A 20,825-nucleotide genomic window follows, 5' to 3' on the forward strand; every position below is an offset into this window, starting at 1 on the left:
ACCCCACCCCACCCCCAATCCAGGCTGTATCATAGGAAGAAGTAGGACCAAGAGAGAGTCCACTACTTCTTGATAGATCAGTGAGAAGCTGGTTCTACTCAGGGGGACAAAATGGGTGGGAAAGTGTGTATGTGTGTTTGTTGGATAGGGCTCATGAAACAGCTTAATGTCACAGGCCACCTGTAACCAGAGTTGCATTCACTCTGGTAAAAGGTAGAAAGTCCCTCTCCTCTTGACAGTGATGATGACACAGCCAAGGCATGGGCAAGAAGAGCTAATGACCATCACATTCACTGTAAGCCAAATCCAACCTGAGAGGAGTTGGGTCTTTGACCCAGAGGCCAGAGTGAGAGCAGGAAGTGCTGGGGGGGTTAGGCACATTTCTGTTTTTTCTCTTTTAAAGCGGCCTCTTTCTTCACATGGTGCTTCCTCTTAGAGGGCGTGTGATTGGCTATGTGGTGGGTGAGATGTGGAGAATTCAGACAGACTGGGAGTTCGTGATGTTGGCTCATAAAAGTCTTTCTGTAACTTCTGCTTATGAAGGGCCTTCACATCCCCAAGAGTTGAGATCCAGGAAGCTTTACCTGCCACCATCCTGGCCCAGGTCATCATCTTTTCTTACCTGGACTAGCCTGACAGCCCCTTGATTTGTCTCCCTGCCTCCACTTATGTCCCCTCCAATCCAGTCTCCTTACAGAAGACATCCCCCAGGCAGACCCTCAGTCCAGGATTCTGGTGAGGTCTTTTATCTGGGAGACGATCTCAGGAAATACCTAAAGGAACATGGGAAGTGAAATGGAAGGACAGGCAGCCAGTAAAGGGCATGCTATCAAGCAGGTCACCATGCAGGTGACTCGGGCTTAGTTCCACAAGAAAATTTCTGAGAAACAGTATAAAATACATGCTCTTAGTGCACCAAGAGGTGAGGGACTCAAGGTATTTATAGCCAAATATCCCATCAATCTTTGGTTGAGGGCTGGAGGTATGGATTCCCTGGAGGAGAAAGCCCCCAGACAAAGCAAGATAGCAGCTGGAAGTTGGAAGGTGAGCTATGAAGTTCAGAACTGTTCAGACACAGATAGCACACTTCTACTATCATGAATCAGATCATGTCACGCTTCCCCGCATTAAAATAAGGTAAAATAAGATAAGGCCTTCTCAATGCCCTCAATATCAAGTTCTTCAGGGACCTTCAAGGATCTGTTCCCAGCTCCATCTCTTGGCACCTGGCCTTGGTCAGTTTCTAAACACACCCAGCTTCTTCTGGTACAGGGTCTCTTGCTTGGACTTACTTCTGACTCCTTCTCCCCAGCTTCAGCCCTCCTGACCACCCCTCATTATGTTTCTCTTTCTCTTTCATGGCATCCTGTCAGTCCCTTCCTGATTCCCAGCACAGTACATAAATATTTTATTTATTCATGTATTTATCATATGCCTCGGTCTTGTTCATCACCACATCCTCAGCACCTAGACAGAGCCCAGCTCTTAGTTTGATCCTAGAGAAGTACTTGTTGAATGAATGAATGAATGAATGAATGAGTGATGAATGAACTTCCAGTGTCTCTGTATGATTTCCTATCTAGGTGTTGCTGTGTTTTGCTTCCTCAAACACCACTTCTTCCTCTAGACTGAAAAGAATCCCAAGGCCTTCTATATTTCTTATAGGATCCAGAATAGATCATAGAGGTAGGGCAGCCTGGGTGGCTCAGCGGTTTAGCGCCACCTTCAGCCCAGGGCCTGATCCTGGAGACCCAGGATCGAGTTCCACATCAGGCTCCCTGCATGGAGCCTGCTTGTGTCTCTGCCTCTCTCTCTCTCTCTCTCTCTCTCTCTCTCTCTCTCTCTCTGTGTGTGTGTGTGTGTATGTGTGTGTGTGTGTGTCTGTGTCTCATAAATAAATTAAAAAAATCCTAAAGAAAAAGAATCATAGAGGTAGAAAACAACATTTGTATGCTCTTGCCTTCTGGCTGTTAATTAACTTAAGCTTCCAGGACAGATGACAAGGTCTAGTGCTTCCTGATGTCCTCAACATATTCTTAGCTTCATTCTACATATGGGAAATCTGAGTTTTAGAAGAGCTAAGGAACTTGCCCACAGTCACAGCCTTGTTTCATCCAGTGCAGTCTGGCCACAGAGTGCATGCTCTTGCCCTCTTTGCTGTACCTAACTGGCTCCAGAAAAAAATATTTATTAAGTCTCTTCTGGGTGGGACTGACCCATTTCCTTTCCAAGGAAATTTTTCAATTATTTGCGATCCTGTGTGCATCCCTTATTTTGAGTTCAAATCTATGGCTTCAATTCATGTATATCGCCTCTAGTTTAGCCTCCTTGGGATATCAGGTGTTCAATCAATTAGAAAGGATCTCAGAGGGGATCCTTGGGTGGCTCAGTGGTTTGGCACCTGCCTTTGGCCCAGGGCGCAATCCTGGAGTCCTGGGATCGAGTCCCACATTAGGCTCCCGGCATGAAGCCTGCTTCTCCCTCCTCCTGTGTCTCTGCCTCTCTCACACACACACTCTCTCTCTCTCTGTCTATCATGAATAAATAAATAAATCTTAAAAAAAAAAAAAAGAAAGGATCTCAGATCTTCCATCAATGCTGACCTTTCAGGCTTCCTATTACAGACATGACATGTCATAATAGCCACCATTTATGAAGTGCCTACACCTATCTGGCAATATCTGACTGAGACCACACATATGGATTCATGCAGGTCCTATGACAGGCCCAAGTGATGGGAGCTGTATGTCCCCCATCCCCAGTTCACAGATAGTGCAGCCAACTCTGGAGATCTGAAATACCTGCCTGGGCAAGGGTGTTTAAAGGGTGATAGATAAAGGGTGTTAAAAGCAGGGCCTCCATCAGGGTGAGGTATGAGGGGCAGAATTCTAAGATGACCCCCACAGTTCCCATCCCACTGGCATTAACCCCTGCTCTTGAGAATGGGTGAGACCTGCAAATATGATCGACTAGCATTCCAGTAATTAATTAAGTTACCAATCATTTAACTTTGAGTTGATCAAATGAAAGATTATCCTGGATGGGTCTGACCTAATCAGGGAAGTCTTTCAAATGAGAGGAAGCATCTGAAGAATTTCCCGCTGGCTTCAGAAAGCAAACAGCCACGGTCTGAATTGCCTGATGAAAGGGCGGGGGGGAGGCCTCTAGGAAGACTCTGAGATCCCTGGGATCTAGTCTTACAACCACAGGAATACTTTCTGCCAACAACCTTAAGGAGCTTAGGGGATGACCCTGAGCTACAATGAGACACGGCCCCTGGCTAAAATCTGGAATTCAGCCTGGTGAGACCCTGAGCAGAGAACCCAGCAAAAATGTGATGGACTCCTGATCCACAGAAACTATGACATAATAAATAGGTTCTTTGAAGCCACTAAGGCCCTGGTCATTTTCAGTGCTGCAATAGAAAATGAATTTATGAGCCCAATGTGCAAACATTTTAAGAGGTGTACTGCCTTGTACTACACGACTTGGACAGTGAGTGCCTCCCTTGGTTTCTTCAGCCCCACCCTAGCTCTGTTCAGATATTTTTAACTTTTTTTTTTAATTGTCTATTCATTGCCTTTGCCCCATTTCCTTCTTGATTGTTGGTCTTTTTCATAATGACCTTAAGAGCTTTTTATAGATGACAGCAATTAGTCTTTTGTTTTACTGTATTATAGTATTTCAGGTTCAGTTGTCATTAAACTTTGTTTATGGTCTTTTTGCTATGCAGAAATTTTTAAAATGTTATGTTGTTAAAATTATCAAGCTTTTCTTTCATGATTTCTAGGTTAGTATACATTTTAAAAGGTCATCCTTACTTTAGGACTATTTTTGAAAGTTTCCCCTGTGTTTTCATCTGTCTTTGATCCATCTGGAAGTTATTTTGGAGTAAGGGATAAGATGCAAAAAAACAACGGTTTTTTTTTCAGATGGCAACCAAAATGTCTCAGCACATTTGTTGAATAATCAACCTTTTCCTCCATCTGAAATGTTGCCTTTACCATATAGCCAATTTCCATATGTATGTAGGTGTATTCCTGGGCTCTTTTCTGTTCCAGTAAAGGTTCTGTCTATTTATATGCCAGAATCACAGTTTTAATTGCTGTGCTTTATATTTTATGTTGATAACCAGTAGGGCTTGGTCTTTCTCGTTGCTCCTTCTTAGAATTTTCCCGATATTCTTGCATACTATTCCCATAAGAAATTTAGAGTCAGCTTGTCACTTCTACTTCTCAAGTCCTCTTGGTTTATTGGGATCCAATTAAATGTGTGTGGACCATAGAGAAAATTTACATCCTAAAATATAAAGTCATTCTAGACAAGAATTGGATATTGTCAGTTCATCACCCACTCTGAACCTTCCCAGGTATAATCTGACACAGGCTGCTCTGTGCAGAGGGCAGTGAGAGACCAAAGAAAGAAGCAGTCACTCCAGCGTGGTAGGTGGTAGGCTTAATAAACAAACAGAACTTACATTCAAGACTTGCCTTGGGTAGCAGCAAGACAATACATCTTGGTAGCCACCCAACAAATCTTAGAAGTTTATAAAGTGGCCTTAACTGGGTTCAGTCATGTATACTATGCAGGTGTTCTCCCCATCACATCACCATCTCAGAGCCATGTCCCTGCAGCAGCCTCTGGGAGCAGGAAAGACAAGCCAAACCCATATTCCAAGGACGGGGGCGGGGGTGAGAGCCCCCCACCCCAAGTGTCCTGGGTCCTGCTCTCAAGTCAATAGGCAGTCATGTCCTTACAATGACCTTTCCCAGCACATATGTCTCTCATTTATTCATCTTCTCAGAAACATCTTGATGTCTTCTTCACTGTCATGTGGGGTTAGTCCTGGGCAGTTCATCTTCCTGTGGCCATTGAAAATAGGATCTTTTCTTCCATTATATGTTCTGGCCTGTTGCCCCCAGTCTATGTGAAGGCTATTATTTCTGTGTTTTAATGTGGTTGCTGGCCACACACTAACTCTGCGTTGCTTCTAACACTTGTTCAGTTTATCCTCTGGGTTTTCCAGGTATACCAGCGTATCATCTGTAATGAATGCCCTTGGTCTTCTCATTGCCTCTTAATTCATTACATTTGCTGGCGGCTCCAAGGCAATGGTAAATATTAATGGGCTGATGGACATGAGTTGTTGCTCCAGATTTGGGACAGTTCCCGCTGTTTCACCATGAAACAGCATACTGGTTTTTGATTGAAGATATGTTGAGGAACTATTCATTATTCCTGCTTTATTAAGAATTTATTTGGTCAGGAATGGATGCAAAATTTTATCAAATGCCTTTCAAGTATCTGTGTAAGAGGTCACAGGATTTCCCCTCTAATGTATTGTGTTGGGGACTTTTGTGGAAGGTGTTCTAACGGTGACTCACCCTAGCTTTCTCAGTTGGAAACTTTTCTGCTGTGGTGGATTTATTTTTTGACGGCTGTGGTTTCTGTGTTAATGTTACAATTAGGGCTGTCTTTTTAGATAAGATCTAGTTCTTTTCAGTGCATCTCCTCAAAGCCCATTAGCCACTCTATTCTCACTTCCTAAGCTGGTGTCACAACTTCTGGCTGCAGGCTTGGGGCAGATGCAGCGTCCAGATGTTCCTCCTGGAAGATTGCCCTTTTTCAGGACACATGGGGAGCACTCCGAGATGAGTCTTCAGAGGAAAGTGGGTGCAGTGCCCATTTTCTTAACCCACTCCTCTCCCACTCTGACCTCCCCAAAGAAGCCTCAAGAATTCTCTAATCACTAGCTGGTTAGGGTGGGACCAGACATTGCCTTCTGTGCATGGAGATGCTGCCACCCTGTGGCAATCTGATCCCCAGGCAACGAGTCTGTCCAGGTGAGAGCTACCCTTTCCACCCAGAAGGACCCAGGCCTGTGACTGCTCCTAGCTTGGGAGAAGGATGGTCCCTGAATGGGCGGGATCGGCCACCAGGGAAAGCAAGTGGACCTCTGGAACCCAGCAGACCCAGATAAGGCACTGGCTGTGGAACCTGTCTTGGCCCAGTGGCCTGATGTGATCAGTTAGAGGACTCTGGCCACCCATTCTGCCCTGTGCTGGCTCCTCCCACACCTCCCCTCTTCCACAGCTGGACCTGCTGTCCCTTCTTGGCAGACTACTGTGTCTTGCCCCATCCAGCTGTCCTCTTTGGGGGGCCACAGAGCCAGGCCTCCCCCTGAAAACTTCCGGGGGTGGCATCTTGGGCAGGGAGACAGGGTGTGGTGGGCAGGCGTTAAGTGATCACAGTCCCCGTGCGGTCAGCCAGCCACGCACTGCAGTCACTAATTTGTTCACTCACAACAAAACAAAACAAAACAAAACAAAACAAAACAAACAAAAAAACCCTCAACTAAGTCTCTGGTTGTGCTAAACAAGTGCTGGGTGCTGGGGATCAGACTAAACCATGGCTTCATCTTTGCCATCAAGGAACATGGAAGCTCTGGTGCCACAAAACATGTGCTGGCCACATAGCCCCACTTACTGGTCAGAGCCAGACTGCTCAGCTCTGAGTCTAGACACTGCTTCCTTGCTCTTGATCTTTGGCACATTACCCCAGCCTCTGTGACTCAGTTTCCACATCTTTGAAGTGGGGGTGGTAGTAATGGTATTTACATCTTGGCTCCTGGGAGGGAGTAAACGAGTTGTCATGTGAAAGCACTGAGTGGCACCCAGCACAAAGTAAGGGCTTTATAACCACTTAAGTAAATGTGAGCAAAAGCTCCATCTGCATAAGGATCGTGCAACATTGCTGGGTTGGTCAGAAAACCAAAACTGCAAAGGTCTGTCATTTTTTTTCTTGGTAACTCCTCATTTTTCCGAAAAGGGGAAAAAGAATCAAATCCTGAAGGCATCTGGGAATGAAACCTAATCTTGGTCTTGTTTGGCTGCTCGCCTGCTGCTGTTGAAACTGAATTTCTCTTTAGTGGAAAAAAAATAACCAGACAGTATGAGTGGCAAAATAATCAAACTGGCAACTGGGCCTGGCCAGACCCTTCCTGTTAAACATTCAAATGGGTATAGAGTTTGAGAAGCCAGGAATATTGTATGGGCCAATATTCCTTGTGGCTTTCTCTGGAAATAAGGAGGCTGCTGCAAATTGAAATCTGTGCAGAATGGCCCAGAGATGGGGTCGGGAAGAGTTTGGCAGGAGGAAGGAGGGCTTAGCTGGCTGTGTGTCAGGCATAATGTGAAATCCAGAGCAGTTACCATGTTTCTGCTTGCCAGAACTGCCCTGGCATTTACCCGGCCAAGGAGAACCCAGCAGGTGGGTGCCGTCACACAGAGATGTCTGAACTCCAGAAACTAGGCATACCCACAAGAAGAGAGTGGAAAAAAGAGAGAGAGAGAGAGAAAGAGAGAGAGCCAGTGTCAGATCCCACAAGTTAAGGGGCTCAGTCCTACAAGACTGTCCTACTTCAGAAACCAGTCAAAAGTCCTGTGCTACTTACACTTCTGACCAACTGGCTATAAGTGAAAGGTTCTCATGACTTCTCCTCAGGTTGGATCATTTGCTAGAATGGCTGACAGAGCTTAGGAAAATAGTTGCATGCATAGGTTTGTTATGAAGGATACAAAGGAACATCCTGGTGAACAGGTATATCAGGTAAGGTCCAGAAGGGTCCCAAGCACAGAAGGTTATCTGCCTCTGGAGCTGGGATGCGCCACCCTCCTGACACATGGATGTGTTGACCAGCCCAGAAGTGCTCCAAATCTCATTGTTCTTGTTTTTATAATCCAATCTCCAGCTCTCCTACCCTTCCTGGAGGGAAGTTCCTATCCTCTCTCCACTTGCCTTTCTGGTGACCAGCCCCCATTCTGAAGTTATCTGGGGCTCCCCTGAGTCATCTCATCAGCATAAACACAGATGTGGTCAAAGAGGCTCATTATGAATCACTGGAAAATGCAAAGGTTTTAGGAGCTTTGCACCAAGATCGGGGACAGAGACCAAATATATCTCTGATTATACCACATCATCATCATCTCTGAGGGAGAGACACTGTCATTGCTTTATCAGATTAATAAGACCGCTGCATTTGCAGCAAGCCTGTGGCTGCTCTGCATCATCACCACCGTGGGGGAGGGAAGTGCCCCAGCTCCGGCCAGAGCTGAACCATGTGGTGGAGCAGAATCACAGAAGGTTCCTGAGGACTTAGGAAACAGACCTTTTCTTTCTGTGGGGTTCATCACCAGCTTGGTGCCATTTGGCTTCCTGCTTCCCCCTCCCTAACTCTCACTCTCCTCCACCCTGCCTCTATCCACTCTGTCCCCATGGTCTGGACAGTTGGCCCAACCAGAGTATGTTACCTGGAGCTGATTCCTAGATTCACAGGCTGGCACCTACCTCTCCAGTGGTGTTCCCAGGCTTCCTACATCAAACTATTTGCAGGCCATTCTGCAAAGGTGGGACCTGGGTCTCCATTCTGGGTCTTCCACACACAAGGCTCTTTCAGACACTGACCTTTGCACTGAGAGTTAGCACCTGTGTGACTCATCATCCCCATTGGTAGAGTGCAGGGGTGCCTGAGCCCTCCCTCCCATGTGACCCTGACACCACCTGGGGATTTAAGATGACTTAAACCCTGGGCCCCACCACACCCAGGTGGATCTGGAAACCTTCCTAGGATTTGGGCAAATCCCAGGCAGCAGACTCCTATTTCACATGCCTTGATTTGTCCCTCACCAAACCTGAACTCAAAGCTCAGCCTATTCCCCTGAAGCCAGCAAGTATTTCACAAGGGTGGTAACTTCACTGGAGCATAGAGGGGGTCATGGAGGCCACACCCACACCCTCAGCCTCCTGCTGCTCCCTGCTTCACTCTCTCCTCCTCTCCCCTCTCTCCTCCCCCTCCCACAGCAACAAATGGATTTTTCCTCTTGTCCCAAGCAAAGCGAGTCCTCCCACACCCAGACCTCTGGAGATCTCACCTTCTGTCATTAGCACTCATCAAGGTACTGTATCAAACCAAATTTCCTTCCTGTGAGAAGGGCACACCTCCTCCCTGTAAGTGCACCCACCCTATAAGTGATGGGCACTCCCAGCTGCCCCCAACCTCACCCCCTCTCTCATCCACCTCCTAGCACAGCCCAACCTTTCCCCCCCCCCACATCCCCCTTGGACCTATCCCTTTCTGTCTTTTCCCTACAGCAAAACCCTCCCTCTCCCCAAGAGGACTCTCCCACTTCTGTTTGTAGGCCTCTCCGTGCTGGACGTCTTTGCTTTTGATGCACATGGCAGATGACTTCCTCGTGTAGGTCAGGCCTGGGGTGGGTCCGTGTTTCTATCTTAATTCCTGACTTGCAGGCTACAACTCCTTCCTTCTGAAGAAAGCTCCTGGAAGCAGGTGAGTGGGATATATTATGATGATTCTGTGACACTCTAGTATGTCACGTATGTCATCCATATGTGTGTTTGTAGGGGGTGGGAGGCAGAGCTCCTCAGAATTGACCCCACATCATGCTTGAGAATTCCCACTTGAGGCATCCCGTGTAAAATGAGCCTGTAAGGGGAAGGCCCTCCTCCCTCCCTGACTTTGATTTAGGCTGAGCTGCAGGGCGGAAGAGCTGTCCACTCAGGAGCTGTCTAGACGGTCATTAAAGCATTTTTACTTCCAAAGAAGGGAGGAGTCTCTGCTGTAGCATTTGCTGGTTAAAGAAAAAGTGGAGTCCTATGTGGATTTCCCCCGGTTGACAGATGGTCAGCATGGGGAGGCCCAGTGGCCTCAGGCCAGAGTTTGGGGCAGCTCCATAGAGGAAGTAGTGGGTACTGGTGGAAATCCATGCTGGCCTGAGGCATGTGAGCCAACAGCTCTGGGGTGCAGAGCAAGCTGGCTGGGGAGCAGGGCAGAAGCTCCCTCACTGGCCAGACGCCAGCAGCCGGCCAACCAGCCCGCACAGCCACTGAGGATTGCCCCCAGTGTGGGGCCCCAGGGGCCAGGCCGCCTAGGGCTGGGCCTGGGGGAGGCAGGCCCCGTGCTGCACCCGTCACAGGCTGGGTGTCCTCCTAGGTGCACGACCGCCTAGATCGCTACTGCTGTGGTTTCGAGCCTGAGCCGTCAGACCCCTGCGTGGAAGAGAGGCTCCGAGAGAAATGCCGGAACCCGGGTGAGCTGCGGCTGGTCCACATCCTGGTAGGTTCCCCCTGTCACCCAGACTCGGGTCTTCCTGTCTCCTTTGGAAGATGCTGCTTCTGGGTGGCAGAGATCACATGACACTGGGGGTTCCCAACTCTGTTCTTATTAGCAGTGGGAGCCTCTGTCTGAATAATGTTTCTAGGAAGCCCCAAGTGGGGCTTTGCAAATGTGATTGAGGCGGGACAACTCCACTGTCCCCTTGAGAGACTACAGGGAACCCCTAGGGCTCCTGGAAGCAGGTGTGTGAGCTGTGGGTCTTGGCATCAGCCCCCACCCTGCCAGCAAGTGTGGGAACTGGGGCCTGGGACGGGGAAGGGAGTTTCCAAGGCCACAGGGCTGGTCAGTGGCAGTGACAGGGCCCTATCCTGGGACCTGATGGCTAACAGGCTGGTGCAGATCTGAGGAATGCTCTGCTGCCTCCCGTTAAAAGTAGAGCCTGAGTGGGCTCTGAATAAATATATTCAGGAATGTTCTATGAACTGCTGCAGGTACTGTAGACTTGTGCATCCCACAACGTGAAGACAAGCGGGGTGGGAAGCGATGTGCCGAGGCCATCAGAGACAGGGGCTGGCAGGCAGAGCAGCCATGTCTCCTGCCCAAGGAGGGCTACTCTGTCCTCTCCTCCTGGTGAGTCCAATGTCCTCGATGCCTTGCCCTGGCCCATCGCTTGTGGAGCGGGTGGCTGTCATCATGGTGCCCCGGGCTGAGCTTCAGGCAGGCGACACCAGCCCAGAGGCCGGGGCTGCCTCGTGAAGCGGCTCCTGTCCTCAGAGCCCGCTCTCCTCTTCCCTGGTAAAAGGCAGTTCCCTGCGGGGGGGAGACCGCACTTACAGCTGTCATTTACCCCGGGGGCAGCCACGTCACAGATCCCTTAGGACAGCAGTTCTCTGAGGACGGAGTCCTTAGGCTTCAAGAGATAGATGATCCCCGAAGTGTACAGAGGGGCAAGGGGCGAGGGGGAGAAGAGACAGAGGGAAAGCTAGGGTCCTGGAGGCAGAAGTGCCCAAGATAAGCCTCTCAGGTGATGGAGGGAATTACGGGAAGATATCATGGAATCCCGGAGAATACAGGAATGGGGTGCACGGGGTGGGCGTAGGGAGCAGAAGACATGGCCTCTCATTCCCAGCCACACCGTATTTTTAAAAAGGCTAAGGTATTCTCTTTTGCTGGTTCTAGTGTTGAAAGGGTTTAGGAGTCACAAAACTCTCCCGTGGGGATAGAGTGTGCTGCCTGAGGCTAGAAGGCATCGTGCATTCTTGGTGACACTGGGCCATGTGTGGGGCACAGGCGCCAGCGGCACAGAATGGGTGAGCGTGCATGTGAGCAGACGTGCCTGCGTAAGTCCTGAGGCCATGACCGGATGGGTAGGTTCCCTCTGCGCCTGCCGGTTCTCCCCTGTGCTCATCACCCCGTCAGCCCCCAGAACAGGAATGAGCCCTCTGCTCTGCAGTTTCATAGGACATGGCTTGGCAGTACTGGTCCAGGTCGGAACTAACCAGCTACTTAATAGCTGTGTGACTGTGTGCAAATTACTTGAGTTCTTTATGCCCCTGATTCTGTAAAAGGAAGCTGATCCTAATGGCTCCCTTCCGAGGTTGCTGGAAGGATTCACTGAGATGGTGCCTGGAAGCACTGAGCACAGCACTGCCATAAAGATTACAGCTCACATGGGGAACATCTGGGCAGGTAGTGGGGTGGATTGTGGGACTGTCAGCTCTGGGCCTCCCAAGCCACTAACCCACCTCTGTCCCTGTTCATCTTCTTCCCTGAGGTCCGGAGCAGTGATCCATCCCACCTGGTCTACATCGATAATGCCGGCAACCTTCAGCATCCTGAGGACAAGCTGAACTTCCGGCTGCTGGAGGGCCTCAATGGGTGAGGGTCAGTGGGGTTGGATGAGGGTTCGGAGACTGAGGCCTGATGGCTCTGCCATAGACCATGGGGCCTTTAATCATGGCTTCTGAGCAGTCCACAGTCTATTAGACAAAAGCTGCTGGATCTGAGCCTCAGAAGGGGATGGGGAGCCCTGGGAAATTTCGCTGAGGGGACACAGCCAGCAGGCACCCGCAGTATCCAGAGGGCCTCCTGGCACTGCAGAGCGCTGGCAGCCTGCTAGGGTCTGGGAAAGCTAGCCCTTCCCCTGGCCCTGAGGAGGAGCCGGCCTGGGGAGCCTACCTTCCCTGCTCACTCATGGCAGGCAGCTCAGCCTTCTTAGGGCTCCTCCTAAGCAGAGTTGACTCCTCCAGCTTCTCTGTGGGCCGGGACCCAGCCAAAAGCTCTAGTCGCTGCCTGCTTTCCCAGCAGAGTAGGTGGAAGGGCTCTCTGACAACGAGTCAGCAGGCACGCCCCGAGCACTCTGCAGGACGACTTTGCCAGGGTTTGCCAGCTGTGCTATTTCTGGCCATCTGGCTTCACCTGTCCTGGAAATTTTCTGAGATAACTTGCTTTTCCTTTCTGTTATGGGGCTCGGGGGCCCTTCCTCCAGGTTTCCTGAGTCTGTCGTGCAGGTTCTTGCATCAGGGTGTCTACACAACATGCTGCTCAAGTCCCTGTCGATGGACCCCGTGTTCTGGGAAAGTCAAGGCGGGAGGCAGGGACTGAAGCAGGCTCTGCAGACCCTGGAGCGGCGAGGACAGGTGCTGCTGGAGCACATTCGGAAGCACAACCTGACACTGTTCAAGGATGAGGCCTCCTGAACTCCTCCACTGCCCAGGCAAGGCTCTCGCCCTGCTGGCGGGGTGCCTCCCAACACAACCTGACTGGATGAGCATTCATCCTGGTGGCTACATTCTCTGGGTTCCTCCAACCTGAAGACAAGCGGGGAAAGCCAGAAGAAACCAGAGGATACCATGGATGTCCCAGGTGTCCCACCTGCGTGGGATGGTGAAGGTGGTTGTGGGTATTGGGTTTTCAACCTTACCACAATCTTTTCTGCCTTTTCAGCTCTGGCTATTCACTCCCTTGCACCAATAAATATATTCAAGAATGAATATGAACTGCTCCAGATACTGTGAACTTGTGCATCCCACATGCATATGTAGAGTAGATGTGTTGTGTAGAGTATATGTGTGAAGTTTCCCTCTGAAGATACCAAGCCAGAGTCTTGTCAGGAGTCAAGGCCCCAAGCTTCCAGCAAGCACTTCTGTGTCTTGACGTGAACAGGTCTGCTCCGCACAGAACGGTGGATGCATAAACAGTGTGTGGCCCCGCCCAGCCTGTCCAGTGCATGTCAACCAGCCATGGCACAGGAGGACAGGCCATGCGCTCTGCTCAGCCCACTCAGCACTGTCTCCAGCGCTGCCCTCGGCACTGGCATCTTCCTCCTCTGGGGCTGTAGGGGGTGGAGAGAGGCTCCAAACCCAGCTCTTCCCAAGTCCTCAGGACTCCAGGATTGAGCCCACTCTCCTGGGCTGCCTCTCAGCCCAGAGCGCTCCGGCTCGGGGGCACAGGCCTCTCACTGCACTACTCCTCAGCAGGTATCCCTGCACTCCCTACCTTCTGCCTCAGAAGGTCTTTCTAAATATATGTACCCTGAAGACTTTTTCTCTTTGATTTTCAGAGGACTGGACTTGAACGAAGGAGCTCTGGGTTCAGATCTGGCCTTGGCCACTTTATGGTTAGCAAATGACAAATGTTTATTGAGCACCCACCATAATAACAAGTAACATTTACTGAGTGACGACTGTGTGCCAGGCACTGTTGACAGTGGTTTACATGGATCACAGCATTTCCCCTCACCACAACCTGATGGGTAGGTGGGATTATTAGCATCTCCACTGTAGAGATGAGGCACAGAGGGGTTAAGTTGTTCAAAGGTACCCAGCTCGTAGGTGGAAGGGCCCAAATTCAAACCCAGGCAACAGTTGTGCTAGCATGTTTTGAGCCCAGGCCCATGACGAAAAGGTGCGCCCACTGCCCTCCCCAGTCATCACTCCAATAGCTTTTCCTCCTCTAGACCCTATGGATTCAGAGCTGATGACCAGGCAGTGCCGATTCCCTGGAAGAGAGCAGCACACTTGGACCCTGGCAAGCAGACACAGGCACCTGGCTCTCTACCCATTGCTCTTGGCCTGTTAAGTCTGCTCAGTCTCTCAACTGTGTCTTGCCTGTGAACTCGAAACTTTCTCCACTTTCTATCCTTTTCAAAGAACACCCTCAGCCACATTCTGTGCTGCTTGCCCTCTCCTCCCCCAGCCATTGCCCCTGGAATGAGAAGGATGTGCCGAGTGAAGCTGACAGCTGGGGGAGATGGATTAGGACCCTCCCATCAACCTTAAGAAGCTTCGAAGGCAAGAGCCATGAGGGGTCTGCAGTGCAGGGGTCTGCTCACCTGCGTGCCGCAGGGTCTGGTAAGGCCATCAAAATCACCAGCCACCATGCTGCCTGACTGACCTCACCCCAGGCCCGACCGTTTCTTTGTACTTCATCCCAAAAGAGCTGTTCCAAGGAAAATGATGGTGTTTCCAAAGGGGAGTGGCTAATGTTAGGAACGGAGGTTCACAGCTCTCTAGATGCAATCCCAGCAAGCTCCAAGCTCTGAAAATCAGAAGCCTCAGCAGGATTTGAGGTTACACCCAATAACTGAACACACTGATATTCCTGCAGTGAGATGTATGAATATTCAGAGTGGGACATGGGTTTTGGTACTGAATATCAGTGTGTTCAGTTATTGAGTGTAACCTCAGATCCTGCTGAGAGTGTTGCACAATTCATGGTATAACTACCATATTACATTTCTATATCTGAAAAATTCAGAATTCAGAATGACCTCTGGCCTCCAGGGTTTGGTTATGGGAGTCTAGGCCTGTGAGAACTAATTTATTACAAACCAGGCATGGCGCTAAGGGCTTTATACAAGTGATTTCATGAATGCCTTAAGACAGTCCCAGCTACGTGATCCTCTGCAGATAAAGCAGCTCAGCTGGTGAAGGGGTGTGTTGCCCGAGCCCACACAGGTGGAGGCGCCAGAGTCTGCCCCTGAACCTGGGGAGCACCACCTGGCATGAAGTGAATACAGACAAAGGCCCAAACTGTGCCAAGAGCTTTACCGTGTTCCTCATTGCAGACCTTCGAAATAACTCCAGGAGGTGGCATTACTGCTCCCATTTGACAGAACAGGAAACTGAGGCTCAGGGAGGTTGACCCAAGGTCACTGGTCACAACCGATGAGGCTGGGATTTGAACCCAGGCCCATTTAACTCCAGAGCCCCTGCCCCCACCACTGTAACATCCTTCCTTCCTTCCCTTCATTCATTCACTCGTTTGGTAAATTTTACTGAGCAGATTTTCCACACAGAATAGAGAATCTGGAAGGAATCAGTGTGTGTGGCGCACTGTGTGGCCACATGTATCAGGCATTTGGAGATAGGTCGTTTTACCTATACCGTCTGGCCACCAGAGCGTGTGTCCGGGCATCCTGTTGGTGAGCAAGGTCCCTGTAACCAGGGATATGGGAAATGAGAGGGCAGCACGGGGGCAGGAGGGAGTCAGAGAACTCTACCTCAGTGTGTGGGGGTCGGCACAAGATGTGGGAGGTGGAACCTCTGCAGACACTGAGAGACAGTTTCCCCTTGGCCAGGGCCTTCAGATAAGTGAACCCCTGAGACGCACCTTGCACTCCCCATTCGTGGCCCCCTGAAGTCAAGAGCTGCCTCTCCACGGACACTGGCCTTTCTTCTCTTCACACCTGCCCCTCCACTGCCCCAGGCCCCTTCAGTGGGGAGGAGGCTCAGGGGGCAGGAGGAGGACGGGTTTCTTACATGGCTCCAAGGGTGTCTTCCTCTTCCGCCCCTCACGCCCTCCTCTTGGCTTCCCTGGCCCTCCTCTCCCCGGGCCTCTCCTGGCTCACCTCGGGTTCTGCTTAGCACTGCTTAGGGGATGCCTGTTTGGGAGTGGGATCTGGAAGGGCATTTGGGTATAGGGGCCTTTGGCTCAAGAGGTGGGATGACCTCCTCAACCCCTGGTGTTGTCCAACCGAAGAGAGAAGAGTCACTAAGCCTCCAAGGAAGTGGACCAGAGCGGGAGGCATCTCTAAGTAGAAGGCCGGGTTCCACACAGCTCACCCAACAGCAGGGCTGAGTTCACGTTCTGCAGGAAAATAGCTTGGGGGGGGTACAAAGGGAGGGTCGCAAGTCAGTGCTGGCAATGGGCTAGGGCATGCTGGACGGCAGGTCCACCCCGGGAGGCCTCAGGGGGGCAGAGGCAGCACCCAGCAAGGAGACACACACGGAGGTGCAGGGCTTTGATTGCAGGGGTGCGGGGGGAGGGGGCAGCCTCCAAGATGAACCAGTGGGGAAGGCGGCACATGAGAGGGGCGCCCTGAGGATGCTCCCTGCATTGGTGTCTACAGCTCCACTGTAGGACTTAGCTCATACGTGATTTCTGGGGAGCGTCCACCCTACCCTGGAGGGCAGCAGAGGCAGGGTGGGTGCCTTCTGGAGGGTTCTTAGTGCAGGTGGTGGAGGGAAGTACAGGTCCAGGGCACCTCACGCACAGTAGAGCCACAGGAGACAAGATAAGTGAAGTCACTTAAAGCTGATGGGGGTGAGAATGTGGATTTTTTCTTTTTTAATTGATGAGAGACAGAGAGAGGCAGAGACATAGGCAGAGGGAGAAGCAGGCTCCCCATGAGACTTGATCCCAGGACCCAGGGATCACGACCTAAGCCAAAGGCAGACACTCAACCACTAAGCCACCCAGGAGCCCTGAGAATATGAATTTTTATGAAGTTTCTTGTGTGTGTGTCTCCCCAGCATCATTTACCAGAGGATCATTTGCACCCAGACCCTGCAAAACATCAAGGAATGAAGGGCCGTCCCTCCATGTGTCCGGGTGAGGGACACTGAGCATGACCGGGGAGGCTACTACATGAAGGCAGGTCCAGCAGCAACTGCTCCTTGCACATCTGAGTGCCTTGTGCCTTGTTCTAGCGACTGCAGCCTTCATTTAAAACACACGCACTCACACACGGGGTGGGAGGACCCCCAGGCACCCCGAAATCTTCCCTGCCCGGAAGGACTGGATGCATTGCTTCTCTGCCCTGCACCCTTGGCAGCTCTGTAGCCACACGAAGTCACATCTAGTCCTGGTGGGTGACACGACGGATGTGGGATGGGGATGGGATCTTCCGACCTCTGCCCACCCTCCCTAGGGAGGCTCCCTTGCACTGCCCAGGCAGCAAGCCTCAAGTGCCCTTATACAGCCCCCCCCCCGGGGGAGATCCCACCACCGGGGGGGGCACTCATGGGATGGCTGGAAGGGGTGAGGCGGAGGACGTCTTCTTGCACCAGCTCTGGGATGGCTGAGGTGGCTGTGATGGTGGCAGCAGCTGTGTCAGAGACCATGGCATCCTGAGCCTTGGACGCCAGCTCAGCTTCTGGCTCCTGAAGCCTCCAAGGCTGGGCAGTTCTCAGAACTGCTCCTCAAGGCCCAGCCCGGAGCCCACACCTCTCATCCTCCCAAGGGTTTTTTTGCCTTTCCGTTTTGGCATAATTATGAATTCACAGTAGCTGCAAAGACAGTACTGGGAGGTCCTGTGTAGCCTTCATCCAGTTTCCCCCAGTGGTGACATCACCCGTGATTATAGCACCAAAACCATGACCTTGAGCTCGGTATACTGTGCATGCGTGGTTCTGCATCATTTTAGCACACGTAGATTCAATAACCACCACGATGACCAAGATACAGAACTGTCCCAGCGCCTCGAAGACCTCCCTCTGCTACCCCAATGCAGCCACACCCACCCCTTCCCTTGCTCCCACCCTCATCCCTGGCAGCCACATATCTGGTCTCCCTCTATAATTTTTGTCATTTGGAGAACGGTATCTAAAGGGAATCACACAGCATATAAACTTTCGAGATTGGCTTTCTTCACTCATCGCAACACCCCTGAGATCCAGCCAAAGTGTTGCTTTAATCAACAGTCTGTGCCTTTTTGATTACTGTCCCTTTTTATTCTTTAGTATCGCATGGTACACAGGGACCACAGTTTGTTTACAAGTCACCCCCTGAAGGACATCTGGGTCATTTCCAGTTTTTGACTAATACGATGAAAGCTGCAATGAACATTCACGTACATTTTTGTGTGAAAAGACAATTTCATGGTAATATGTTTAGTTTCTTAAGAAACTTGCCAGACTATTCCCAGGCTACCATTTTACATTCTTACCAGCAATGCATATGACAGATCCAGTTTCCCTGCATCTTTTCCGGCATTTGGTATTGTTCCTACTTCTTATTGTAGCTGAGGCCCGCGTGAGGCATTCCTCCAACTGCGCCTCTGCATTGCCACTTGGAAAATGGGAGAATGGGGGGAGGGGGATTATTAACCTCGAGGTTATACAACAAACCTTCCAGGGATCCCTGGGTGGCACAGCGTTTTAGCGCCTGCCTTTGGCCCAGGGCACGATCCTGGAGATCCGGGATCAAATCCCGCATCGGGTTCCTGGTGCATGGAGCCTGTGTCTCTGCCTCTCTCTCTCTCTCTCTCTCTCTCTCTCTCTCTCTCTGTGACTATCATAAATAAATAAATTAAATACAACAAACCTTCCTCACCTCACATTTTCTATTAGTTGGAAAAAGGTGGTGTTGCCAAATATTCCACGATATTGCCAAATATTTGTTATATCAAATTCAAGATTGAGTGTTTTGTATTTTGTTTGCTAGACTTTAGCAGACCCTAGAAAAAGGCTGACCACACAGGGATGGCTGAGGATCACCTCTGAGGTGTTTGCTTTGGGCTGGGGTGTCCACATGTGGTCCCTTTCCAGGCCTCACACCGGCGTGCTGCCACCCTCCTCCAGCCAGTGAGGTGCCCTCGGAGCTGACTCATGGGGTGCAGAGGGAGCCACCGGTTATTGTGATGGGCTTCTGTCGGAGGAGCTGCCTGGGTACCCCAGCTCCCAGTTCCCAGGCTCCCCTGCCCTTATCTTCCCCCTGATTCTTCGGTGGGCTGTGTTAGGACACAGATTGAAAACAAACAGTATCAACAAAATGTTAACACTCTTAATGTTAAATGAGCTCTTAGAACTCCTACATAACAAAGAAACAATTCCTGCCTGCTAAATTTCCAAAGTTTAAAAAACTGCAAATATGGGGACGATGGAAATAATCTACATCTTGCAAGGGTGTGGGGTACAAAGAAGTAGGTATGAGTGACACTCAAGGAACTCTATACTGAAGACCTATGCACTTCACCATAAATTAACTAAACATCAAAAGAAACATGATAGCAACAAAAAGCAGCAGCAAGAGAAGAACTACTCTGCGCTGTCAGAGCTCCCTCAGGGCTGGGCTGCCGGGCATGGATCCAGGCTCCTGCCACTTAGCAAATGCTGTGTGTGGCCCGAGGACAGAGTATCAGTTTGTGAGTTCAGACAGTGGAATGTTCTACAGCCAACAAGAATCTTGTTTTCAAAGAGTAACCTTCAATGGCGTGGTAGTGTTCATGTTACACTGTTAGGAGGAAAAAAACCAACCAACCAACCGGGACTAGTTTCACAAGATTATAAATTTGTAAAAGGCGATTTGGCCACAGGCAGAAATCCACGGCTTCACTGAACCAATGAACCGTCCGCGGGTTCCTCTACATCGTGATCCACACACACAACCCCACCCCCCGCAGCCTCTAGCCGGTGGGCCGCCCGTGGCAGGAGCAGAGTACTGTCGGGGACAGGGCAGGGTGCGGAGCTAGTGTCTGGGGGACATGGCAGCCTAATGACCGGAGCTGGAGGAGACACACTGTTTTCCAGAAGAGCTGCCCCTGGAGCCGAGTTTTCCTTTTTGATTGAGGTCTAATGTATGAGGTACACATAGTAAAAGTATGTGAAGTGCACTAGCCTCGGGTGTAAGCTCATGATCGCCCACACAGACGGTCATCGTGCAGCCACCAGCCAGATCGAGACACTCCCGACCTCCCGGCTCCCTCCAGGCCTGCCGCCCTGAGCCTCCCCCCCGGGGGGATTCTGACTTCTACCGCCAGAGACTGGTTCTCTTGTCCTGGCACTTCACGGAAATGCAATCGTACAGTGTATATGTTCTATCACTCAACACTGCGAGATTTACATTGTTGCCTGTCCCCATAGTTCATTCTTTAAAAAAAAAAAAAAAGTGTGTCCTGGGGGCACCTGGGTGGCTCAGGAGGTTAAGGATCCCACTCTTGATTTCAGCTAAGGGGCTGAAATCATCTCAGGGCTTGAGATAGAGCCCCACGTTGGGCTCTGTGCTCAGTGCAGAGTCGGCTTGGGATTCTCTCCCTGGCCCTCCTCATGCTCTCTCTAAATAAACAAATAAAACCTTAAAAAAAAAAAAAAAACTGTTGTGTCCTTTGCACAGAATATATCTGTTGATGGAAATGTGAGTTTAGATTTTGGTTATCTAGAGCTGTGAATATTTTATACATGTGATGACATTGGCACTCATTTCTTCTGGATTTATATTTAGCAGTGGACTTGCTGAGATACAGGGTAGCCATGTATTCAGCCATAGAAGAAACCACCAAGTGGTTTCCAAGTAGTGTTACCCTCACACCAGCAGTGGGTGAGACTTCCTACAACTGAATCTTAATGTGTGGATCAACGTGGCACTCTGAGAAGATGGCAGATAGAGCAGTTAGGGACAAAGATATCCTGAGTAGAAGGAAGGTCATGGGAGCACCTGGTGACCATGAAAATGTGCCGCTAAGATCTCCTGC

At 50.4% G+C, this 20,825-nt stretch overlaps 1 protein-coding gene across 6 annotated transcripts in view; it reads left to right on the plus strand.

Moving 5' to 3' along the window:
- GASK1A (golgi associated kinase 1A) overlaps positions 1 to 18,792 on the plus strand; it is a 56,691-nt gene extending 37,899 nt beyond the window's left edge. For 2 of the 6 annotated variants that reach the window (XM_041734609.1, XM_041734607.1), the window contains exons 3-5: positions 10,010 to 10,132; positions 11,907 to 12,010; positions 12,621 to 18,792. In XM_041734609.1, the coding sequence (XP_041590543.1) occupies positions 10,010 to 10,132; positions 11,907 to 12,010; positions 12,621 to 12,831 (438 nt within the window). In that variant the 3' untranslated portion in view covers positions 12,832 to 18,792. Of the gene's footprint in view, positions 1 to 10,009; positions 10,133 to 10,623; positions 12,011 to 12,620 lie in introns of all 6 variants that reach the window. The other 4 variants (XR_005984643.1, XR_005984645.1, XR_005984646.1 and 1 more) reach the window with 4 other exon arrangements.
- The last annotated feature ends 2,033 nt before the right edge of the window (positions 18,793 to 20,825 follow it).

Source organism: Vulpes lagopus, chromosome 19 (genome assembly GCF_018345385.1).
Source record: "Vulpes lagopus strain Blue_001 chromosome 19, ASM1834538v1, whole genome shotgun sequence".
Lineage (NCBI taxonomy): Eukaryota > Metazoa > Chordata > Mammalia > Carnivora > Canidae > Vulpes > Vulpes lagopus.